This window comes from Hydra vulgaris, chromosome 14, assembly GCF_038396675.1.
Source record: "Hydra vulgaris chromosome 14, alternate assembly HydraT2T_AEP".
Lineage (NCBI taxonomy): Eukaryota > Metazoa > Cnidaria > Hydrozoa > Anthoathecata > Hydridae > Hydra > Hydra vulgaris.
This window is the reverse complement of record NC_088933.1, coordinates 31007369-31035000: the sequence shown is the minus strand read 5'-3', so window position 1 is coordinate 31035000 and position 27632 is coordinate 31007369. Positions and strand designations below refer to the sequence as shown.

At 28.3% G+C, this 27632-nt stretch overlaps 1 protein-coding gene across 1 annotated transcript; it reads right to left on the bottom strand.

The window, feature by feature from the left end:
• Positions 1–3804: 3804 nt before the first annotated feature.
• Positions 3805–26980, bottom strand: LOC101239673 (uncharacterized). Its single transcript, XM_065817518.1, has 4 exons — positions 26864–26980; positions 18159–18394; positions 10045–10273; positions 3805–4152 (listed from the first exon to the last, which is right to left on the bottom strand). Exons 2-4 carry the CDS (start codon positions 18362–18364, stop codon positions 3979–3981), a joined length of 609 nt encoding a protein of 202 aa, XP_065673590.1. The 5' UTR covers positions 18365–18394; positions 26864–26980; the 3' UTR covers positions 3805–3978.
• Positions 26981–27632: the final 652 nt, after the last annotated feature.

Genomic DNA, 27632 nt, shown 5'->3' with positions numbered 1-27632 from the left:
GGCCGCAGTGCATTCAACAGAGCTGAGCGACAAATGGCACCTCTAAGTAAAGAATTATCTGGGGTGATTCTTCCGCACAAACATTACGGAACTCATCTTGATTCTCAAGGTAATTACATTGACAAAAGTTAATTTGTAAAAATATTAATATGATTTTTAACCTATAATAACCAACCTATTTTTTTAAATCAGGCAGGACAATAGATGAAAATTTAGAAAAACAGAACTTTGGTTTTGCTGGACATGCTTTGGCTGATATTTAGTCTGATCTACAAATTGACGGTAATCCAACCATTGTAGAGTATATTGATCCAGACAAATCAGAGCTAGAGTCAAAGAGCCTTTTATTGCAAGATCAACGTTGGATTACCGATCATCTTCGTACAAATCAATATTTTACTCAAACTGCGAAATGTGAAAATCGTTCTTGTTGTCGGACTATTAGAAGCTCTTACATTACTCTAATTAGAGCAAGATTTCTTCCGCCACCTGTCCCTGTCAACCAAACGAGAGACGGACTTAAAGCAGTAGATGTCTCAGAAGGAGCAAAAGAATTGTTTCCATCATCCGTCTTTATCGCATCAAACATCGAAAGTATTCATCCTCGACATGCCAAAGGATTTCCAATATTGCCGTATGATGCATTTTGTCCATCAATTCAGTCTAGCCTAGCTGATAGATTCTGTAAAAAGTGAAATATTTATTTTGTCTCTCAAGCTATGTTGAAAAAGCACACTTCTATCAATTCTTCTGCTATAACACTCCCTCTAATCAAAAGGGTCCAACCTGTTCGTATCGCTGCCAAGCGTCAGACAGAATTTTTGGCAGTCATCGTCTTGCAGAAGAGTTCGGAAACTGCTGAATGGTTAGATGAAAATGAAGTTGACGCAACGAATTTGATTGTACCTCAAGGATACAATATCCTTTTAGAGCGCGGAGAGCATTCACTACCTATTGTTTCAATCGATGATCACTTCAACAACCCATGAGAAGATTATATTAAAGATGTATAACACTATTTGCTTATTTGATTATTTAATGAGATATCGACTATTATATAATACAATTTGATGAGATCTACTATTATATAAATGTATAATTTAGTCAGAAAAAAAATTAATGGTTTTTAAGCATTTTTATTGTTTTTTAGGGGGGGGAGCACGCAAAAACTGACATCATATATAACGAGGGGTTGGCCAAAAATGAAACAGTTTGACAAATGGGGGAGGGGGAGTCGAAAAATTGAGAAAAAACACTGACATCATTTATGGATGACCCCTAATATCAATCCTGGTGTTAGAGGTGGTTTTTGACAGTTAGGTTGAACTGATGAAAATAAGAAATAAGCCTCATCAGTTAATTGGAGAAAACAGAAGCTATAATCTACAGGAAATAAAGGTGGAGTTGGGAATTTATGTCAATGTCTCTACATTATGGCAGTGGTTAAAAAAAATAAATTATGCATACAAAATTTAAAGACGCAACAAACCTTTTCAAATCTTGTTAAGGTTATTATCTTATATTTGTTTGTTCTGAAGTACTAGCAACGGTATTTTCTGCCTATTGAAATACTCCTTGACATGGAATCTAATTATATAAAACTTCCGCTAAAGATAAATCTTCTTTGCAAATACCCAATCTATTTTATAAAACTTAGATTTTTAGCATAGGTAAAATTTTCGAAACAGCATTTAGGAGTAAAATCAAACAAAGGGTAACCGATCATCAACCGTCTCCTGTAAAAATTTGAAAATTCTTGTAAACTAAAAAAAAAATTGATTTATTTTTAGAGTGCAAGAAACAACTTTGTCAGAATATGGTGATCAATAAAAAAACGAATTAAACTTGGTTCGACAAAAAATTTGGTTGAGCAAATCATAATTTCTTGGGGTATAAATTCTTTTTTTAATAAAATTTTTTTAATTCAGAAACTCAGAAAATATAGTCTTACTTATCTATTTAAAATAAAGTTTTTTCAGCTTTTGCAAATTTCAATTGGACCAACGTTTATGCTCAAATTGAATCAGAATGAATTATACCTGTTGAACCGATAAACGTTCTTATATCTGTTGAACCGATAAATATAAAAAAATATCCTATTTTAATGAATGGAATTTTTTTTTATTTCTTGATGGAACTACATTCTGAGGAAAACGTTGTTTGAGAACTGAATTAAAAATAATAATAAAACGTCCTTAATAATGCCCTGGTTGAGGAAAATTAATTAAAAAAAAATTTCTTGACCATCAATACTTATGATTAGATTTCGGATTTCATCAAAGTATAATTAAAAACTATAAAAATACAGCTATATAAATTTAGAACCATCTCATTTTCAAAACGTCGTTTAGTTTAAAAAAAAAAGTATAATTAATTGAAAAAATAAGGTTTCAAAATTTTTTCTTTCTAGTTTCTACATACATTTCAACCTCCTGGAAAGAGTGTTATAAAAAAATGTAAAGTATAAACAACTTTATTTAAAATTTTCAGCAAAGGAGCAATGTTTTTAACAAAACTTTCAAAATCCAAAATTCTTTCACTTAAAACTAGTCGAATTACCACTGAAATTCAACAATTTATAATAAACCAAAATAATATTGAAATTCAAGAATTCAAACAAGGTCTAATGCAATTTTACAACAATAAAATAAAATGACGAACTTTTAAATTAAAAAATCAAATCAAATTTAAAATAATGTTTACAAAACTCTTGGGATTATGTACATAACAAAATACCTTTACAATAAAAGAATTTCAAAATTTATACTATTCATTTATTATTTACAAAATAACTTCAGAATAAAAGATTTTCAAAATTATATTATTCGTGTAGACAAGGTTTAGAACCTTAAAATCATACAATCGAAATGTTATATAAAAAAACATTTCACTGTAATTTTCAGCTTTCTTTAACATGTAGGAAAAAAGTTATTCGTTTTTATAGGTTTTTAATATGAAAAAGTTAAATTTCGCTCACCTAGAAATTTTCTTTTACCAAACAAAAATTATTTTATTGTGCTTTGAATGTACATTTTTAAAGTTTTTTATTCCTTTGAGTAACTTAATCCACAAAAAATTCTCATGAAATTTATACGCTTTGAGGTAAATTTACAGGTGTCTTGCGACTTATATAGAAGGGGTTGCTTGTCACAAAATATATGGGGATGGTTGTCACAATTTGTTAAATAGGCTCATGAAGAATGCACACCAGGCTTACACCAATTTGTATGTGAATTGTGTTCTTTATCCAACAATTTATAAAAACATCAGTGTTATATTAAAAGTCCTTTTTCTGTATAGTATTTTCTTTTTTTCAGTATATAGCCTTTTTTTTTTCCCCTAGATTATTCAGATTTATTCTTTGTATTATATAAACAAAATTTATTGGTACCAGTTTTAAATACAATTAAAACATACCAAAAAATGTGACAACCAGGCTCATAGTTTGTGACAACCAACCCCGTGGGTAGGGTTGGTTGTCACACGGAAGAGGTCTTTAATAAATGATTTTACAGCAAAAAATATTTCACTTAATGTCATAAAAATATTGCAATAGTTACCGGAAATAGTTAATTACTTGCGTGCAAAGTTTGCGATTGATTTGATGAAAAATAAAAGCTGAGCAGTCTAAAATGTAAAAAGTGTGACAACAAACCCCGCTCTCCCCTACATATTTTTTTTAAAGTTTATTTTTATGTATTTTAATTTTTATTTTCTTGGCTGTTTGCTTAATTGAAAGTTTTGTTTTTATACAATGTAAAAAATAATAAAAAAAAAAACAAAAACCCAAAAAAAACAAAAGCATGTATGTGTTAGTAGATTGTTGGTAGATACTGATATTTACTAAAAAGATAGCAACAAAAATATTTGAAAAACTAAAAATCAAATAAAAAAATTGAAGGTTTTTGCTACAAATTGTATTTTCTTCTTCAGAATTCATTTTGTAAGAATTTTAAAAATGTATGCCAATTTATTTAATTAATTTGAGCAGTCAGTTTCATTTAAACTGTCGTTTTTTCCTGCTTCCATTCGAATTCCAAGTTTTATGTGAGTTACAATGTATTTGAACAGTGAATCCCAAGCTCCTTCTGTTATCATATTTGTGTTTGGACATATCTGGCTAATAGCAAACACAAAACTTGAACCGAGTGCCTAAGATTCAATAAATATATATTAAATTTATAACGCCATAAAATGTTTAATACAATGTAATACAAATTCAAATTATAATTATAAAGTCAAAACTATAGGTTAATAACTTTAAACATGTTGCTAAGCTTTTGTTTATTTTATTTGTATATTTGTTTGTTTACTAATGTTACTTATTTAAATTTATTGAATATAAATTTAAAGTAAAAAATTATGTAAAATTAATAATAATAATCAGTCTCATTTGATCTTAAGCAAGGAGTGAGACAAGGATCGGTTCTGTCACCCTAGCTATACAACATATACACTGAAAAGCTATTCGAAACTACAAAAAATAATGAAGTTGTTGGTACTACTATATATGAAAACCTGACTAGTGTTGTAGCTTATGCTGATGACATCATTCTTTTTAGCTCTACTCTCTAGGGTTTAAAAAAACTTATTACAAAGTATAATATATACAACAATTTAAACGGAATAAATCTTAATGCTGTCAAAACGGAACTTTTACTCTCTGGAAAAAAACAAATAATGAACAGCACAATATCTCTATACAACCATCAAATTATACCTTATGAGAAACTTAATCATCTCGGCTTTACTTGGGATACAAAAAAATCAACTTTTGCTTCAGAAAATAGAATGAATATTGACAGTACGGTATCGAATGTCCAGGCAACGGTGTAAACTTTGATTCAATCTGGAATCCGGTTTGCACATCCAAGGTCTATTATCCAGTTATATAAATCATTAACAAATCCGACGCTAACCCACAATCTAGAGCTCTGTGAAAATAAAGAGCCAACAATAAAAAGACTCAACACATTTGGAAAGAACGCAGTTAAATCAATTTTTAATGTCTCCAAGTATAGTAAAAACTATATACACTCTCTATCTAAAAATAAAGAGATGTCAAATTATATACACCAAGACAAATTTATCCTCCTTTTAAACAGTAAAGCAACCTTGGAAATAATTAATACCCAACTTAACTTCTGTTCAGTTAAATCTTTTTTTTAGATTATAAAAGAATTATGCAATACTCATAAACTAAACGTGAAAACTTTAATGCTGGTTAAAATATAAATAAACCTTAAAGACTTAGAAAATGTAGTTCCTGAAGCTACTCTTCATATTTTGGTACAGGCGGTTCAATGTTGGAATGTAGAAGAACAGCGAACAACTTTTAAAAACACACTTGAAGAAAACATTCCTAAATTCCTTTTCTATTTATTATTCTTAGTTTGTATTTTTACCTTATATATTTTACAGAGGGTGATTAATAAAATAGTAAAACTTTTTTTTTTCATTTTGAAACGGTACAAAAGTTAAACAAGTTTAGTTGATGACTAAAATTTTTATTTTTAGTTTCGTTTTAGTTTTTGGTTTAGTTGCCCACTGAAAATTATATTTGCAAAATAGCTAAAATATAAAATTGCGGACTCGTTTAATAAAATTGTAATTTGCTAACGTACAACATTTAAAAAATGTTTGACAGAATCATATCACCATAGACTGACGTCATACATCATGCAAGCAACAAATTTCAGAATGATAACCCAGTGTCTGTATAGAAAGATATCTTGAATGGCGTATCTCAAGAATTTAAAAGTTGTTTAAACTTGTAATTTGTTTTTTTTAACACTAATTTTTTTTTAACACTTTGTGTCACAATTTCAAAAATCTCAATACTTTATAATGCAAAACTTTAAAAATTTGGTTAAAAATTGGTTGAAACTTTCAAGCAGTTATTTCAAAAAGAATACATTCCATTAAATAATAAACATATTTTTTGAAGAAAAGAGTGACAAAATTTTTTGTGGAATGCTTAAATAGAAAAAGCCGTCAACAAAAAATTAACATAAGAATTTTAAAAATTTGTCGCCATATTAAAAGCAATACTAATGAATGAATGAAAATATTGAAAAAAGAAACTGTTTTAGCTAATAATAAGAAAAGACTAATAAGAATAATAAAGAAAATAAATAAGAAAAGATAATAAAGAAAATAATAAAGAAAATAAATAAGAAAAGATAATAAGAAAATCTATCATATAAAAGCTTGCAGCATTTTTCAGCTGCAATATTCAATTTATGTCAACTTTATTCAATTTATACGTCTTGGAGACTTTGGAACAACTATAACTTTCGCGCAACTGTTTTTAGAATTTACTAGATTGACTAAATTGAAAAAAGAATTGACTAAATTGACTAAAAATTAAAAAAATAAAAACATAAATTCAATAAAATTTTATTTGAAAGTTCTTCATAGATTTTGAATTATATCTTGTAATTAATAGTAATAGTAATATACTTAAATAAGTCTTTTTAGATAACATGACAAGTAATTAAAAAACAAATAAACAAAACCAACAAATTATACAAAAATTTATGGTTTGTGAAATATAAACTTTAAGTAAAAAAAAGCATTTGTTATTTCATAGCAAGTAAGTTGATATCAAAATTGAGAAAAAGAGGAAAAAGATTGCTTTCATTTAATTAAAGTTTACATCTATGACAAATAGTATCTAAAAAGCCAATATTTGTAGCTGCTAAAGCACGAATTAATTTATAAACGTGCAGCTCATCTTCAATAAAAGATGTACTATTTGCAGCTGTAGAAAAAAAACTTCCCAATTCTATTCTTAAATGCGTTTACTGACGGAGCCTTTTTGCATGCTGACGGAAAGTTATTCCAACCATTGACGATACAATTTGTAAAAAAATTAAGACGAGCATTATTATATGTGAATTCATGCATTAGGACGTTGGAATGCAAATTTTTGGATTATGCCTATTGCTAATCTCAAAACCGTTTTCTGGCTTAAACTGTTGGAGCAAGTCGCCACGTCTCCTGCGAGTTTCCAAAGTGGTAAAACTGAGTCGTCGACACCTTTCAGCATAAGGTAACCCTATTAAATCATGAGGTAATTTTGTTGCTTTGTGCTTAATTTTGTCAATTTCTTTGATGTCACCTTTAAGTAAGGACACTATACCGAAACAGCAAACTCCAGATGCGGCCTATCAAACGTAATGTATAATTTACTCCAAAGCTTCATATCTCTTGATCCAAATGTTTTTTTATAGGCCAAGTATCATATTCGCTTTATGTGTTGCAACCTGTATGTGTTGATTCTATTTTAGATCATTAGATATAAAGATACCTAGTTTTCTATTAATATCTGTTGCCTCAAGAGTAAAAGATGTATTTCCATTATTCATTACATATTCATGATTACTATTTCCATAACCAAGGTACATAACTTTACACTTTAAAACATTTAATTTCATTAGCCATTTCTTTAAACATTCTGTGACAGTGTTTAAATCGTTTTGAAGGATCAGGCGATCAGGATCGTGAAAATCAGGTCTTATTTCTTGTAACAGTCTAGTATTGTCAGCATAGATTTTATGAACTGATTTTATCTTATCCGTTATGTCGTTTATATAAATGATAAATGATATTGGAACAAGTACAGACCTTGAGGTATCTCCGTTTAGAACATCGGTCCAGTCGCTAGAGTGTTCACCTATAACAGTTCGCTGTTTTCTACTAATCAAAAATGACTCAATCCATTTAAAAACATTGCCATTAATCCCATATTCTTTCAATTTATGTAGTAGTCTACGATGAGAAACTTTATCAAACGCTTTTGTGAAGTCTAAAAATGCAATATTGACAAAATTTATTTTACTTAACGCTTTCGTGATGTAGTTGTCACTCTCCAATAAGTTAGACGTGCATCTTTTTTTGGACATAAATCCATGTTGATTATGTGAGATGCAGCTCGTTTTTTCAAGATGTTTATTTATCAGTTCCCTGATAATCTTTCATTATTTTACATGGAGCTAAAGTGATAGATACTGGTCTTTTATTCGCGGCATTAAGACGACTTCTTTTTTTAAAAAACGGTGTGACGTGTGACTGTTTCTAAGCTGTAGGTGTTAAGTCTTCAGAGAGTGCTTTATTATAAAGTAAAATAAGAGGGTAAGTTATTCGAGCTGCACGTACTTTAAGTACCTTTGGACTAATGTTATCAGCACCAATAGATTTATTCGGGTTCAAACCTTTCAAATAAGCTAACGTCGCTTAAAAATTAATAACTATATTGTCTAAGTCCTCCTAATAATGCCTTCTCTCAAAAATAGGTAACTGACTACTTTTACTATATTAACAAAAATGATTTGAAAAGTTTATTAAATCTGTTTGCGATACGTATTCCCTCTGTTAACGTTTCACATTTTGCCTCAGATAAGGCACTTATAGATACATGTTCATGTATCTATAAGTGCTTTATCTGTCTATCTGTTGTGCCTTAGCATAAGCGTATACCCTTTTAGGATTAATTTTATCTGAAGCTAGTCGGGCTTCAAATACTCGAACACGACGTTTACATGCTTTCTGCACTTGGATTCTTAGTTTCCTATATTCACGAATCAGTGTCGCTGATTGCCAGTTAGTCGCAGATAAGTAATTACCCAATTGTTTTTTTTTTGCTTTATCATAGCTAGTACTTCCTTATTCATCCACGGCAAATTACAAGTGGTATAGGCTTTCCTTAACGGAATAAATTGCTAGCTAAGTTTATTATATTTATTGCAGAAAAATTCATACCACTCATTAGTGTTTTTATTTTTAAATAATTGCTTCCAGTTAGTTTTCATAATTTTTTACCGAAATATATATAGTCACCTTTTATTTTATTTTATTTTATTTTTTTTTAAGGTGCTTTCAGTAGTCCTTACGGTCTTATCACGGAGCATCGCGGGAGAACATTTAACTAGAAGTTCACGTCTCCTCCTTTGGGTTAGAGCCCAATACGCGACATTTCAACCTTTATTGCAGTCATACTTTTTGTTTGAGAAAGTAGCCTTATTTTTAAAAAGAATGACATAATCCTAACTCAATATGCGATGACCTTTCGACGAATTACCTAACGACAGAGTGCTAGATAAGTTGATTACTCTAGTTGAAGAGTCTGTAATAATTAAATCCAAATTGTTTTTTGCTTTACCATTAGATGCTTCAAATCTTAAGAAATCAACTAATTGTTCTAGGTTATGATTAGTCAAAGTATAAAGAAAAACACTTGCCGCATTATTTTTACCGTTTAGTAATTCGATCCAGTCATCATCGTGCCATTTGATATCCGGAAAGTTGAAATCACCTGCTAGTAACAACTATACGCTTTTCTATCAACACCTTGTTTATCCAACATAATTGTTTTATTTATATCATTTATATGCAAAAAGATGGTCTATAGACACAACTAATAAGAACAATTTTGTTACCAATTTTAATTTCACACCATATTTGCTCAAAGTTGCTGATGTTTAAGATCTCTCTTGGATGACAATCAGATACCTTATTCACGATTAGATCACGCTTGATGTAGATAGCAGCAACTCCACTGTGACCAATTCGATTTTTCTTTAAAAGTGAGTAGTTGTAGTGAAAAGCAGATATACCAGTAAACCATGTCTCAGAAATAAAGATTAAATTATACATTTTTGTATCACAGAGTGCAGATAACTCGTTCATTTTATCCGGAATAACAGAAGTTGCGTTAGTATAAAAACATTTTAAAAATGTATTTTTAGGGTTAGATTTATTTTTAATAACTACATCATTTTTATTTTTAATTTTATTTTTAACAACTATATCATTTTTATCAATAAAATATTAAAACCCAATATTAAAATTCAAAAGATAAACAATATGCAACAAAAATGAAAAAAATTGTTAAAATAATTGAGTAAATTGATAATAAAAACAACAAGTATAACCTGCATTTAAATAAATCAAGTTGTTTTGAATAGGGTGAAAAAAAAATTAATAAACAGCAATGAACGTCAAGGCAACCGTTTTAGGTACAAAGTTTTAAAAGATATTTACCGTAGCATACTTTTGTTCTGCACCCAGCCTGTAATGCAATTTGCCAAGTTCAATAAGATGGTTTGATAACTCTTGTCTCTCATCAACTTTTTTAATTATTGTTTCGATCAACTCCACTGACTTTCGAATGTGAATGCACAATGATTTCGAAGATAAAACGTCATTTATTGTGATGCTTGTTTCGTAAATTCCAAATTTTTTACAAATTTCAGGATATGTTGAAAACCACCTAAATAATAAGAGACACTAAAAATTATATAAATGTATACATAGTTTATCTTATCTCATAACTTATATAAAACTTGTAACTATAATATAAGATATCTTTTAATACAAATTCAGCTTTCAATACATTTTACAAAATTTAAACGCTAATTAAAATGTAAACATTCTAAATACAGTGTTTGGTTTGTAATAGAAAAAATGCCGAGCAATATCTCAATAATAAAAGCACACCAACCCTGCTAAAGATAATTGTTAAATTAAAAATTTTTTTTCTTTGCATTTTCTGTTAAAATTAGTGCAGTGGGTAGTAGGTCCAAGCCTCACCCCCTCTAAAAACCTATCATTAGGGTCCCGAAATACCAAAAATACTTCACTTAGTATTAAAATAATAATAGTAATAAAAAATAAAATCCTAAAATTTTGAAAAACGCCTCTAAATTTGCAAATGAGCCCCCTAAATTCGTTGCAACTCCACGCCCTTTATTATGGGGCGGGGTAGCCTATCTACGGCTCTGGTTGAAGTATATGCATGTGTACGCAGACTGAGTCGGTGTAACAATAACACAACCAAAGTTCCTCGTAAGTTTAAATGCCTTTAAATCCTTAAAATTTTAAATATGATTAATCGTCGAGAGTACTTACATGTTTTGTAAATTAATCATACAACCTTTTTTTTTGGGTGTCCCAAGTAGTCCATATGATCTATGGCCTACTTTATTTAAACGGCCGGATATTGCGCATTTTGAAGAAGAAAGTAGAAGGCCATTTTTCTCGAAAAGTGTTTTAAGAGAAGCAGTTTCGGAAGTTCAAAAAGATGTTTACAAATGTTGCGTTGTAAATTGTCGTTCAAATTAACACAATTATGGTGAAGTATCTACAGTAGTATTTTGATTTCCAAAAAATGAAGAGTTAAAAAAAACATTTTGAAAAAAAAATTTTAAAAGAAAGGTAACACGAATCAACGTTTTAGATTAATAAAAAAACTAACGCCAATTCCAACTATTTTTAATTGCACAAATTTGACTGAAGAAGGTTCATCACAGCTTATAAAATTTTCTAATTTATTAAGAAAATCCCTAACTAAAAGAATAATTCAGCCAGATCAATATGAACAGTTATTATCGAATGGTTTGATTAATAGCTTTGGCAATATTACTGAAAGTCCCGTTCCAGATGGTTTTTCATTCTTGAAGTATGATTATCATGTAATTTTTTATAAATCGAGTCATAGTACTCTATCTATTGCTGAAGTTGCAGAGTGAATTCGTGTTGACAATGCACTCTGCAAGATGCATGTTAAATTATTTTACAAAGGTTCAACTCTGCCATTGCCTCAGTGGTTTTGTCAAGGAAGAGATTGTCGTTTATCTTGTGAAAGTATGCTTCATATTTTTCCTACCTACAATAAATCACAAGCTGAACAATTTTCATCTGTATTGACTAAATTTTACAGCAAATTAAATACTTAAAAAAACCTAATTATTCAGCCAATATTATAAAGTATTCACTGATATTGCGATATGCTTTTATGCAGTCATACCAACTTTTGCGAGAAGAATTGCCTTTACCATCATTATCATTACTTAAAAAAATAACTAGTGGAAATATTGATGCTCTAAGTTGTGCAAAATGTTTAAAATTAAAAGGTAAGATCTCAAGACATTTGCTTAATTTTTGAAGAAATGTACTTGGAAAATGTGAGGAGTATTTTGCTGGAGAGATGATCGGTAGAGATAAGTCTGGAGAAATGTATAAGGAATAGTGTGTTTTATGATAGTTGGCCTCAAACAAAACATTCCATATGTGATTAAAATGTCTCTTGAAAACACGATAAATGCTGAATGGCTGAAAGAAGAAATTTCTGAATGTCTTTGTATTTTAAACTGAATGTGAGTTTAATGTTAGAGTTAATATCTGTGACAACCATTCTGCTAATGTTTCTTGTTTTAAAAAAATTCCTTATTGCATCGAATCAGAATGCCTAAGATTCGTTTTTTATTTACAATCTAAAAAAAAATTTACCTTTGTTTTAACATTGTACATCTTATTAAAAACATCAGAAATAGTTTGTTAAACTGTAAAAGTTTTTTTTCTTTCAGATTTTAACTTTAATGAATTTAAAGATCCTATAATTGTATGTGGGTGAGAAATTAAATGGAGCAACTTTCACAATATTTATGAAAAAGACCTCGCTCTTGATGCTAGTTTGCATAAAACGTCAAAAATAACAATGAAAGTATTACATCTTGGCAATTTTAAACAAAATGCTTCTTTAGCACTTGAAATTTTTGATGAAACTACATCTGCAGCGATTCACGATTTTCCAGATCTTAAAAGTAGTGCAGATTTTCTTACATTATTTAATAAGTGGTGGGTTTTATCAAATTCTAAATCTCAGTATTCAACATGTAATACTTTGGGTAATGCAGTCGCTTCTGATAACAAAAAACCTGAATTTTTTAGAGAAATGACACATTGGATTGAAGCTTGGCAATCACAAAAGATACCAAATTGTGAGAAGTTTATTTTAAGTGTTCAGACAGCTGCAGCACTAATAAGAACACTTAATAGTCATGCCTCATTGATTGAGGAGTTACTTAATGAGAGATATCACTGTGTTTTAACTGTGAAATTTCAAAGTGACCCATTAGAAAGGATATTTTGACAATATGACAAATAAGTGGTGAAGATTTTTGGTGGGTTCAAAAGATATCACTATTTCTGAAAAAAAAATCAAAATCAAAAGTATAGTTAAAAAAAGTATTAACTTTGATGATAGTTTGAAAGTGCCTCTTGAGTCAGATAATAATTTAGCAGATTTGAAAAACTTTCTTCTTGATATTGGTATTGCTCGGTGTACTCCAGAAATCATGACACTTGCACCAGAAAGTATGGAAGTAGGTGCTCATATTGCTGAATATATAGCAAAGAAACTTTAAAAACGTTTTGGCACATTTTGTAAAGAATTTTTATTTTGTGTCCATATCGATGAAAGCAATCCTGATCATACTTATTTAACAATTATTTCAAGGGGTGGTCTCACTATTCCTTCACCATCAATTTTGGATTATGTTTGCACATCCTTTGCTATGATTGACTACTCTTATAATAAAATAAAGAAATTTAATTTACATGCACAACAAGCTTTAGTATATTTGTTAAACCACTTTTATGACTCTTTTCAGACTTTTTCTTGTCCCATGCATGAGAAAACTGAGATAAAACTTGGTGGAAGAATTGTTATCAACGCTTTTCTTAATAACAAAAGAATTATCTCTTCCAGCGAAGTAGCTGTCAAAGGCTGCCTTTGTGTGTGTGTGTGTGTGTGTGTGTGTGTGTGTGTGTGTGTGGGGTCCATTCCGGATTTTGCCAGGGCCTCAGGATTTTTAGGGCCTCATAAGTTTAAATTTTGAATATATATTTTTTAATAAAAATGTTAAAACTTTTACATGCTTATCAAGTCTTTTTCTTTGGATTTGCGAACTTTGAACATTAGAACAATTTGATTGAGAAAAGCATACCAACCGGAATATAACTATTGATATTCTCGTTTTTTCAAAGTACTTTGGCTTTTTTACTTTCATTCAGTCATTTCTGTTTTGTTTCTCCATCCTTGTTGGCGCAGAAGGAAATTGCTTGCTACATCAAAACTCATCAGACAGTAATTATGACTGGGAGAAAGTTTGAATCTGGTCATAATAAGAGAAAAAGAAAACTCGAGGAAGAAAAATCTCGCATCTCTGAAGAATTTAATTTTGCGTCACCTTAAGCCACTGAGTGATGCAAATACTCAAGAGATCGCTACTTCTAAAATTGCACATTGTCTTCATCCTAATGATACCCCTCATCTTGAAGATCCACAACCTCAAGATGATCTTGACAATCTTTCTGCGTTTGAAGATGATCCAAATAAACTACCTCATCATCATGAAGAAGACGATCCAGGTCCAATTTAGTTTGAAGAAGATGATAATAGGATTTATGGCCCTCAACCCAAAGATGATCAACAGCCCCTCTATGTTCCAGAAAATAATCTTGTTGAAGAAAATAATACGTTTCCATCAACATTACAGTAAGTAGAAAGTTATTTTTGTATGAAAACAGTACAGTCTCTGTTATCCGTCACTCGGTTATCCAAAAAGAATTTTTTTTTTCCCATTTTTTAATTTTATTTGTTAACTTACCTTTCCTTTTCATAGTTTCTATTGGTATTTTGCATATTTTTGCCTTGTTTTGCGTTATTTAAATAACATAAATACGCACAATTACATTAAGAACTGTAACCTACTAATGCATATAATTTTATTTTTTTTTTCATTCTCCATATTCTTGTTATCCGACAATTTTTTCTCTTATCCAAAACCCCTTGGTCCCGTATTAGTCAGATAATCGAGACTCTACTGTATAACTCTTCCTTCTCTTATGAAAGATCCAGTTCTAATTTCCTTAATTGTTGCATTTCAGAATTGAGGATCCTGCTCTTTTGCCCAAAATCTTAATGAATTTATTTAGAGAAACTCTGGTGCAACAAGGTCCTATAAAACTGAAGGAGGAAGATTTTCCAAAAGATGACCATGGAAAAAAATTCTCTGTGATGTATTAAAAAGGGCATTTTCCAAATACGGAAACCTATGAAAGAAAATGGTTAGTTTACTCCAAGCATTCAAACAGCATACTTTGTTTTCCTTGCAAAATATTTGCTATCGGAAAAAAGAGCACAAAATTAACTGAAAATCGATATTCTGATTGGAAACATATAACATCAGATCTCAAGGACCATGAGAAGTCCGTAAACCACAAGGAATGCTTTATAAAGTGGATGGATTTGGCTGCAAGAATGAAGAAAAATGAGACTGTCAATGAATGCAACTTAAAAAAATCAAATTAGAAGTGGAGTATTGACAAAACATTTTGAAGAGAATAATTTCAGTTTTAAAATTTCTTGCCTCTAACAATTTAGCATTCCAAGAACACACTGATAAATTATTTTCTAAAGGCAATGGAAATTTTTTGGGCTTGATCGAAATGATTTCAGAACTTGATTCAATACTTCAAGAGCATCTAAGAAAAATTAAATTACACGAAGTAAGTGATCACTATCTTGGCAAAAACATTCAAAACCAAATTATTCAACTTTTGGGTTCAGAGATAAAGAAATCTATAGTTTTAAATTGTCAGAATGCAAAATATTATTCAATAATTATGGATTGCACTACAGATGTAACTCACCAAGAACAATTAACCCTAGTTCTTAGATTTTACAACTGCAAGTTATTTGCAGTTGAAGAGCATTTTATTGGATTTGTTGATGTAAATAAGACAACCGATGAAGTTTTAACAGAAACTTTCCTTAAACATTTGACAGAAGCAGGTCTAGATATATTAAATTGTCGAGATCAATCATATGATAATGAAGCAAACATGAAAGGAAATAATTCTGGTGTGCAGAAAAAATAAGAGACATTAGCCCTTGAGCGTTTTTTGTGCCATGTAGTGCCCACAGTTTGAATTTGATAGTATGTGATGCTGCAAAATCTTCTTCAAAAGCAGTGTCATTTTTTGGTTTGGTACAAGAAGCTTTTTCTCAGGTTCTAATATCAGATGGGCCATTTTAATGAAATCAGTGCAAACTTTGACTTTGAAGCCACTGTCTGAGACTCGATGGGAGTCTCGAGTGGAAAGCTTGAAGACATTAAAATATGAATATTCCAAAGTTTATGGTGCTCTAGTTGAAATTGCTAACAGTTCAGAGTATGATACATCTACCAAATTTCAGGCAAATAATCTTGCCAAGCACATGTCCAAATTTACATTCATGGTAAGCTTGAGTGTATGGTATGACATATTATTTCAAGTAAATTTAATCAGCAAAAAAATTCTGTCTCCAGACTATGATCTATCAACAGCACAAACCAAAATTAACCAACTATTCAATAATTTTAATGACTTTTGTGATTAAGAAATCAAGGATGCCAAACTTTTTGCTATAGAAAGAATTTGAAGTAAGTCCTCAGTTTGAAGCTGAAAACACAGTTCGTCCCCGAAAGAAAGAAACTCTTTTTTCCTATGAATCTGCAGATGAACCAGTTTTAAATCCAGAAACACAGTTTGTGGTGGAATTTTTCAATGTACTAGTAGATCAAGTGCTATCATCTTTAACAAGTCGATTTAATCAGCTGAAAGAAGTTTCTGAGCTTTTTGGATTCTTATATAAAATTCCAGAAGTCACCCAAAATACTGAAGCACTTAAGAAACATAGCAAGGATTTAGAGGCTGCCTTAACTGAAGATGGACATTCGGATGTGATTTCAAATCAATTATTTGATGAAATCAAAGCAATATCCAGTATGTTTCCTGGAAAATTGCTTCCTAAGGCAATGATCAAGTTTATTTAAGAAAATCACAACGAACAACCTTTTCCAAATTTAGTTATAGCATTGCAAATTTTATTGACATTTCCACTCACTGTTGCTTCCGCAAAAGTTAAATTATCAAAAACCTAATTAAGGTCAAATATGTCAGAGTGCAAACTTACAGGCATAGCTTAGATATCAATTGAAATTGACGAGTTAAAGAGCATAGATATTAGAGCATTAGTTGAAACATTTGCTAATGTTGAACCTCGTAAAGTCAAGTTTCAATGAAGTCATGACTATAATAATAATTTAACAGAAATAATAAAAAAAAAAATTTTATTTCAGGGGGGGCTCACATTTAATCTTGCCCAGGGCCTCCAAAGTTCAAAGGCAGTCTCTGGTAGTTGTTGATCATGTAAAATCTTTTAAAAAAAGAAAATTTGAGAAAACTTAATAAATTATATATAATATAACCATTTTACTTTTTAATAAAAAAAAAAAAAAAAAAATATTTTTTATAACTGTTCTTGTTTCTTACACTGTTTTTACTAATTTTAAATTTTTAAATATAGATCCCTTTTATTTATTTATTTCTTAAATGTTCGTTTAATATCTAAAATTATGAATATATACTCCTTTTGTGGACTTAAATAAAATAATTTTGAAAATGTTCAAAACGTATTAAGTTTTTGAAACATAATTTTAAAAACTGGCCTTCTATTTTTTCTTCAAAATGCAAAATATCCGGCCGTATAAATAATTTGAAGATATATTACGTTAATTAATAACTAAGAAAAGTCAAAAAATGGTTTGCATAATAGTATTTCATGTTCAAACCAGTTCGCAAAGTATAATAGGTTGAATCATGTTACTACAGAAGTAGCCATTTTTTTATTTGATACAAATTTTATGCAACAAGCCAACTTTTTATAAATAAAAAAAGTATTCTGGCTACCTCTGTAGTTAGATACTTCAATTCATTTTTACGGTTGTGAACTGTATAGAAAACCGGCTCAGATTGTTCTCCTAAAACATTTTTTATTTATTGTAATAAAAAACAAAATGGTATAATTAATAAACATGTTCAATAAAGAAAACTATCGGTTTACAACATTATATCATCAGTAAATAAAATAATTCCGAAGAGAAAAAAAAACTGGTTTTCTAAATATTTGAACCTATGTTTTAAATATGCGCAAAAATGAATATATAATACCGGTATAAATACATCATTTCAAAATATTTAATGATACTCGGATTAATAACCAGTTTCCTATTTTAGTAGGAATACTAAAATAGGAAACATACAACGTATAGTGCAGTTGTAGGTTTTTATATCTGTTTACAATATTTTGAAATTCAACTACGTTTAACAAATTTAACAAATAAAACTTTTTCGCAGACCTAGTTTAAAAGTAGTCGAAAACCCTAATTTTGAGAGTGCAAATTTTTGGGCTTTACCGTGCTATAAATTAACTTGTAACATTGGGCTGGATAGTTTTACATGGAGATTTAAATAGCTTTAACTCTAACCTTCCGAACGCACAGGTACATATTTCATTCCAAACTTGTTTAGCTGATATCCAAGAAATTTTAAGAGTTTCTATCTCCTGCCATGAAAGCGGCATTTTTATATATTTTACTTCTGAATTATCTGAAACAGAAATGTGTTCCTTGATAGCTGAACAGTGAGTGTTTTTTGGGTATATCTTGTTTTGTTGTAAGCAACCATTACCCATTTTTCATAATTTAATAATTTTTTGCTTTATCTACAATAAGATTGTAACAAATATATAAGCTTTACATTATAAATTAACATACTTTATTATATAAAGTAATTAACAACAATTAAAATAAAAGTAAATAAGATAAATAAAAATAATAACGATTAAAAAAAAAAGCAGTATTTAAATATTTCATATTTTATAAGATTAAACACAAATCTTTATAAACATTAAAAATGTAGTTTAAAAAAAGACAATTTATATAAATTATAAATATTTTTTTAAAAATAAATCAAATTAACAAATTTACAAATGAAGTTTAAATGTATATTAAAAATTTGTTTTACAAATCATTATTATTATTTGAAATTATTTTTAATATTCGTAAACCGTAAAATTGTATTCTGGTTTTTATGTCGCATATTTCAAACCAAGATAGATGGTAATTTTCTTTCATGATGAGATGTTTCTAAACCATGATGGGGGTGTTTAAATGCTTAATATCGAATATGTCATTAGAAAAACTGCTGTAGTGCAAACTTTTTTCCATTTCACAACTTTGACCTCTTATAAAATAAAAAAGCTTTCGTGCGTCACAGATTTTTAATAAAAAATTTCAAATATTACTATATTCAAAACTTCAATATATATTTTTTATTGTAAACACTGACTTTGTAAGATATCAGCGCCATTTGTGTAATAACGCTAAAAATAGTTAGTAATAATTTTTCAGAAAGTTGAATAACAATTTGAAATAATGAGTGTCTTTAGTTTGTTGAAACAGATTTACAAGTATCGTTGCTTTGTGGAAATGACGTTAACAGGCGTTTATAAACATAAAAAAAAGTTAAACTTTTTGTTCATTCGATATCTAAATTACTTCAAAGTTTTAAGTAAATTTATTAATTTAATAATGCTAAGTAATTTGGTTTTTTTACTATGACGCTATGCTTATTTAATAAAACAAAAACGATTCCAACGCTGGTCCAAAGAGCAGTCAATTATATGCCAACATGACGCCAACTTACGGTCAACTTTAAAAATATGTTGACCCAAAATTAAAAAATCGGTTTGTCCGAAAATGAGGCAACCATATCCATTTAACCCAAGTAACCTTGAGTTGCTTGGGTTATATGGATATGGCGCAAACTTTCAAGTTTTTTAAAATGTACATTGAATCGAAATTCCAAGATTCTGAATAAGCAAAGAGCACTTCCTTTTAACGTATCACGAAGAGGAAAAATTAATACACGATAAATATTAATTTTAAAACATTTCTTTATAAAAATATAAACAATTTAGATTTTAAATAGAGATTAAATAAAAGTATTGAATTATTTTTTTAATAATAAAGTTTATCACAAAATATATAGTTTATTTAAAGAATATGTTTTAATATGGAACATTTTGTTATTAAAGTATTTGTTATTAATATAATTAGATATGTTGTTGTTATTATCGTCTGCGATTAGTAAGTCCTTTTCTCAATGTTATATTAACATTTGAATTAACACAATGTTTTATTAAAAAACTAATTATTACTTTTTAAAATATTCTTTGTGTTAATTTTCATAAATGTTTCCGACGGTAAGCGGAGACTTTTCAACGTTTGTGCTTGTCGAATTGAAACACAGCGTAAAGCTAATGTTTTGTAAGATTCAGAGTATAAGAATTTTTTTCAGAACAGAATTTTCTTCATTTACTTTACAAAACTAAACCTTTAATCAGTATATTATTGTTTCTAGAATGGTCATATACATAAATTAAACAAAGTTGTTCTCATTCCAAAAGCCTACAATATAATTGTCATACTTGATATTTTTGTTTGTTTTTTGTTCTTTACTAAATGTTTTATGTATGTTGTATACATTATGTTGTATTTTTATTACTAACTTTTTATTAGAATCTTCAAAAAAAAATATTTTTAATTTATAGATTCAAAATTCATTTAAATTCTTATTTATTAATTCAAATAAGAATATAAATGAATTTTGAAGATATAAATTGTTCAAGTGGCAGTTATTTCTAAATTACATTACCTATATGATCGTGATCATAGAATTAATGCAATTTAACTGTCGCTTGAACAAAACTAAAATTAATGCATTATTTTGGTATAATTAATATTATTACTAATATAGTTTTTAATATAAATGAAGTTTTTATGCATCATATATTCATGTATACATTCATTTTAATGTATCATTATATATTATAATGTATAAATATATATTATATATTCCTGTCATTAGATAGGAAAATATATATCTCGTTGTTAACTGGCATCAAAATATTTCTCTCTAAAGTATAAATATCAAAGAAAAAGCTTCTTTTTTATTGTTATTTGAGTTAGATTTCATTACTTGCATTTTTAAAAGATGTGTATTTGTTTTGATTTTAACAAGCACAGCGTTGTTTCGAGGAGAGTTCAATAAAAAATTCTATTTCATTTATAAAATTTATTCTTTCTGTCGTTCTTTTGTTTGAAAGCTTTTTGTTTCGTAGCAATGACTCTACTACGCATAGTAATGTTAATAAACATTGATGCTTACTTGGTTTCTAATAACATTAATATTATGTCTAATGAAAAACTAAGTGAAGAAGAATTATTTGTCGCGGTTTCTTTAATCAAGCCCAAAAAAAGTATAGGAGTTGACAATATAAGTAGTAGCATCATTATAAATTCAATAAAACTCTTTACAATCCCGCTCTTGTATACATTTAATTTATCTTTAAAAGAGGGAGTTTTTCCGGAAAAGTTAAAAATTCCTAAAGTTTTCCCCATTTTGTACAATAAACAATTTGATTTTAAATCTGGTAATTCTACTGATCACGCAATCTTACATCTCGTACATGATATATTTAAAGGGTTTAATGAAAAAAAGAATACTTTAGGTGTTTTTATAGATCTTAGCAAAGCCTTTGATACAGTTGATCATATAATTCTTTTATTCTTACTCAAAATCTACGGAATAAGAAATTCAAACTTGGCTTGGTTTAAAAGTTACTTTTTTAACAGGAAGCAATATATTTCATACGATGGTGGAAAAACACATAATGTCACATGCGGTGTTCCCCAGGGTTCAATACTAGGATCCCTCTTATCTCTAGTTTATATTAATGATTTAAATAAGTTTTCTAATATCTTAAACTGATACTAACTTGTTTTATTCCAATGAATATATTATTACTTTATTTTTAAAAGTAAGCATAGAACTTGATAAGCTAAGCCAATGGTTTAAATCCAATAAACTATCCCTAAACATTACTAAAACTAAATACACATTATTCCATCATGTTTCTAAAAAAAATATATTCCATTGAAACTACCGAATCTTTTTATTGATAATAATTTAATAAAAAGGGAAATATCGTTAAAATTCTTCGGCGTAATTCTAGATGAAAATATTAATTAGAGAAAACAAATAAATGTAGTTGAGAATAAAATTTCAAAAAGTATTGGTATCCTGTATAAAGCTATACAGTTTTTAAACAAAACTTGATTGAAATACATATACTTTTTATTTATACATTGTTACTTAAACTGTGCAAGTATTGCTTGGTGCAGCACCAACGTTACAAAAATAAATCAACTTCTCTGCAAACAAAAACATGCTATTAGGATTATTACAAATAAAGGTCGACTCTCCCATGCAAAAATACTTTTAAGTAAACTCAATATATTAAATGTTTTCAAAATTAATCTTTATCAAATGCTTATATTTATGTTTAAACTTGATAAAAAAACGGCGCCATCTTTATTTTACTCAATATTTAAAAAAATAAATCATATATACAGCACAAGATTCTCAAAAAAAAATTTAGTCAATCCAAAACCTATTATTCAGCCACTAAATACTCAATCATAAATCGAGGACCTAAATTATGGAATACACTTTTAAATGATGATCTTAAAACACTCTTTTCGCTTAACCAATTTAAAACAAAACTTAGGCAAACTCTTCTACTAAATGACAATGAATTAAATTTCTTTTTTCAATTTTTATCTTTTTGCTTTTATTGTCTATATAAATATTTTTTATTTTTACAATTTTTTTTTTCCTAATTATTCTCAATGTAACAATAGAAATTAAAAAAAAAAAGAAATTAGGAGGATAAAATATAAAAAATTAAAATTTTTTTATGACTTTTTATTTATTTATTAATTTTTTTTTTCTTTCTTTCTTTATTTAAAATATAATTTTTAAGAAAATGTAATTAATATTTGAAAGATTTTGTATTACCCTACACGGTTTTTAAAAGCTATGCTGTCTATGGTATATATTACGGGGCTTAGTGATGAGACAACTATAGTCTTCTTTTTGCTCCTGTCATGTAAATTTTATTTATTTAATTTGTTATTGCAATCATTGTCAAACGGCGAAATATATATATATATATATATATATATATATATATATATATATATATATATATATATATATATATATATATATATATATATATATATATATATATATATATATATATTTAGTAAAACAAACGAGAAAATAAATTTAATAGTATAATGGTACGACAGTGTTAAATCAAAATTAGTGAACGGAAACTTTCGGCTTCGGCCGAAACCGAAACCGAAACTTCTGCTTCAATAATTTTTTTACTTTTCCTGTTTCGGCCGAAATTTCGGTTCAAACCGCAACTGAAATGAGCCGAAACTTTTATAAGATTTTTTTTTAAGTTTTAATTTAGAGTGGGATCATGACGGTTTCCTAATTGTAATCGTTTGTTAGTAAATCAATTTTTAATTATAACAATTGTAGAAATTTGAATTGAAATCACGTTACATAATAGTTTTACATTACTATTCTCAAAATCATTCTTAAAATGAATTAACATTTAAGTAAAGCAACCCAAACCAATAGTTTCATCAAAAGTTTCTCTGTACTAAATTTTACAATAGAAAATAATCGATAAAAAACTGGTTTATGGAATCATTTTACCGTGACAGGTAGTGATTTCAAACACGGAACTTGCAATATCTGCAATTTGAAAGTATCTCGTGGATCGAACAATCTAAAACTTCAATCACTTAGCGGACTTTCATCACATTTAAGAAGTCATTTACTTTAAAGAATCTCCTAACTGAAAAAGCAATACTCACAACTACCGGCAGTCCTAAAAATATACCAACTTTAGATCAAGTTGAGCCTATTACAATTAAAAAAAGAACAATACCCTTATTTGAAACCAGAACAAAACAACAGAGGGCTGAAATGTTGCAATTTGCAATGCCTGGTTGGGTTGACAAAATCTCAAAAATTGATTCAAACTCCGAAGAAAGTCGGAAGTTTCATAGATTTATATTAGAAAACAACATTAAAAGCAAAGTTTGGTTTGGCAAAAGTAGCAAAGAGATTCTTACGACCTCCACCAACATCTACCGAAGTAAAAAGGTTGTTTTTAACTGCTGGAGACATTCTTTCAAATGAAAGAAACAGACTTTTGAAAACATGAAAAAAAAATGTATTCCGCAGAGAAAATACTTCAATTATTACCTTTAATTATTGAAATTATAGTTTTTATCAAACTATGTTTCATGGTGATTGCTTAGATATATGTAAAATAGTTTTTTTTGCTTCAATTCGGTGATCATAAAAGGTTCAGGGATTTTAAACATTCTTTTACAAATTTCGGCCGAAATTTCGGTTTCGGTTTCGGCTACGGCTTCACTGAACCGAAATTTCGGTACTTTCGGTTTCGGCTCAAATTTCGGTTTCGGTCGATCACTAATCAAAATTAATCATACTGCAAATTTAAAAACGAACCGTTTCAATGACGTCTCCCCTCTAACCACTTATTAAATTATATTTAGTCTTCAAAGTTGTTTTCATTTTTATTTTTAGAAAAAACGAAACAAAAAAAAGGTATATTGGTATCTAGTCACTGATTCATTGAGTCTAATATAATTAATCTTGCTGTAGCCAGCAAAGGTTTTTAGCTATAATACAATTGCTTCTAAAATTCTTTTACTTTCCAATTTTTTTACTCTAATAGTTAACTCTAAAACTAAAATTTTTTTTATTATACGCAGTTTTCTTTGCAACTGTACTTGAATTTATGTTTTCATTTCTTTGCCGATAAATGCATATTTGGGAAACGCAAAAACTTTCTCCTTTTAGTATCGAAGCATGTTCGTAATTTTTTTCTAGTGAACAAATCTTATTTTAATATAGCAAAATTTTGGTGCCAGAAGTTATAGAGTAATACTTAAGCCAATAATATTTGCTTACTTGGGTCAGAAATTACAAACTCTTCCAATTATAAGGCTGAAATATTTTTTAAAAAAAAAGTGCACCAATTCATATCTTGATTCTAGTTAACATTCTCATTCTAGCGTCTCAGAAAATAAGTCTTGCCTATTTTCAATGAGGATGCGTCTCCGAAAAAAGGTCTTGCCTGATGTTCCTCACAACTTTTCTGTCATAGTTTTGAAAAAAGTTTTTACCAGAAAAATCAAAAACAAGTTAAATAGTTTTGATGGGGCAAAGCAAATCATGTAATGAACACAGTTATCAAATCATGTAATGAACACAGTTATCAAATCATGTAATGAACACAGTTATCAAAGCTTACATAGGCTAAGATAATTAAACAAATTAAATTAATTTGTTTAAATACAAAAAAAAAAATTCAAAAAGAATGATTGCAAAGAACATCAGTACATTTCAAACAAGTTTTTTTGTCATAAACACAAAGACCCATCAAAGTACATAATGACATAATGCGCTACTTCTTGTTGAGCTTGTTTAAGTTTTGTGCAACTCTTTGCCTAAAATTATTAATTGCAACTATTTTTAAAAGATTGTTATTTGCATCTTTTCAATAATTCTTTTCTATATATTTTTATACAATTATCTAATTTTTTAAACAGACATTTGAATAACTCCTTTAATAACTTTTCTCTTCGATTTGAAGATTTTTACAATTTGGTTAAACTGAAATGAAAAAACCATTGTGTTGCATGGTTTAAAATTTAAAATATTACAAACCATTGTAAGCGGCCATCGGTTTTATTATCGATACTATTTTAGCGACTTAAGTGGTGACTTGAGTAGTGAGTATCTGAAAACTAAACTAGCACGTCAACTCCACCTTTATATGAACCTTCATTAAAGACTTGTAAAAAGGTGGAGTTGAAGAATCAGATGAAAATACAATTACTCTGGAAAAAGATGACTTTGTAATTGTAGAGTATGAAGCGAGCCATTCTTCTGGGGAAAGTAGTACAACTTGTGGTTGATGACTATAAGGTAGCAACAATGCTTAAAAACGGCAATTTTTCCTATGGGTGGAAAAATCAGAAAGATAAACTTGTATATATAAGGCAACAACTACATAGAAAAATCCGCCATCCAAACTTGTATTCTTAACGTGGGTCATACCTTATACTTAAAATGAACAATTATTCATCTTTTCATAATAAAATATTGTATTTGTGCAACACAAATACAATATTTTACACAAATACAACAAAACAACTTCAAAAATATATAATATGTTTTGTAATATTGAATTATCTGAAATTATAAAAAAGTTATCGCTGCTTTCATTTTTTTTTCATTGAACATAATATGTTCGATGAGAGAAAAATGAAAGCAGCGATAACATTTATTTTTTATATATAGTTTTACATTGATACCTTAAAGCACAAAAGTGCTATATCCACTTATTGAAATTTTCTGTAAATAATAAAAGAGGTTTTAATGTTGCTTACAACTGTTATTACTAAAAAAACTAATGTTTTAAGTTTTTTCCTATTTCGCTGATGTATAATATAAATATTTTATCATAAATGAAGTGAAGTAAATGACTGTGAATTTGTATTTAATGGGAATTAAAATAAATTAAAATGAAAGACTTTTTGGGCATAAATATGTGAATGTTTAAACTTGGATTATTTTTATATTACCGAGTATAATGACAGTACAATGTTATATTTTAAAGATTTTTTTTTCGACAAATTTATATATATTAATATCAAGATTTTAAATAAAGGTGGACCTTTATAATTTTTTCTTTAATCTGAACCACTCTAGTGTCTGCTTTTATGGTTATAACAAATCTTTTATTATATTTTTCTTTAAATAAATATAGTTATTTTAATAACTTTTTAGCAAGTTTTTAGCTATTTTAATAACATTCGGTTTTTGCTTTATACTTTTTTGATTCTATCTGGTCCTTATTCACTGAGAATCTGAAATCTATATCTGTTTTAATCTGAGATCTGTTTCAACAAACACTAGCTATATAATTTTGTTTAATTTTTCTTTTTTAAGAAATAAAGCAAACGTGTTGTGAATATGAGCTCTATTTATGTAAAAGTGTTAAGAGAAAATTGGAAAACTTGTAAAATAATAATTTATATTTTCTAAATTCTTTTCTGATTAGCAGTGACGGACACAGGATATTTGATGTTTTAGTAAAATCACTTAAAGGACTTATAAAAAGTCCAAATTGAAAATTTCAAACCAAAAGTTAAAAAAATTGGCTTACCAAGTTTTTTCTTTTTATAAATTATCCGTGGCAACATGTTTTACTGCGTTGACATCAAATAACCATTCTCAATAATTGCAACACTAAACAATTAGAACAAAAATATTGCATTCAAAAATACAGACGCAAAAAAAACGGTACCAACTACAGTCGAAAATGCGTTTCCATCTCTTACATTAACTACCAGAAATCACTGATTAATAAATCTGCTGATTAACTAAACTGTATACGTAGTAATGCACCTTTTTCGAACAACAAAAAAACAGCAAGCAACCTCAAACCTCATTTAATGTTTTTTTGCTGTGCTATTTGACAAGAGCATTAGGTGATCACCTTGAAACTCATTAATTATTTGAGTAAAAAAAGAGTGTTAAGTTTGCTAAACTAGCAACATAAATCTTAACTACTTTTTTTGACCTCTTGAAGTAACGTTATCTATTAGAGAAAAAGAAAGTTTATTAATAAAATAATAGTAAATAATCATACTCTATCTACCTACTCTACTAAACGCACCATATAAAATTTTCATTAACATTTAATTAACAGATTAAGGTTTAGTACATTAATTTTTTTTTTTTTAATTTATTACGCTATTTATTATTGCTGTTTAAGTTTAATATAAATCATATACGCATTAAAATAAAAATTCAACACAGTTTTCGCAGACCTAATGGTTGCGCTATAGTCAAAAGGTTCTTATTGATTTAGACATTAAAAGTCAATTGTATTGAGTTTGTTGAAATAAATTTTTCCTCTAAGAAAGTAATAG

Bases quoted from the DNA above. Each gene is read 5' to 3' on its own strand.
- LOC101239673 (XM_065817518.1), bottom strand. From the start codon at position 18,364: ATGGGTAATGGTTGCTTACAACAAAACAAGATATACCCAAAAAACACT. The intron at 10,274-18,158 runs GTTAGAGTTAAA...CTTATTATTTAG, and splicing joins TGTACCTGTGCGTTCGGAAG to GTGGTTTTCAACATATCCTG. The intron at 4,153-10,044 runs GTAAATATCTTT...ATTGAATCTTAG, and splicing joins CAGAACAAAAGTATGCTACG to GCACTCGGTTCAAGTTTTGT.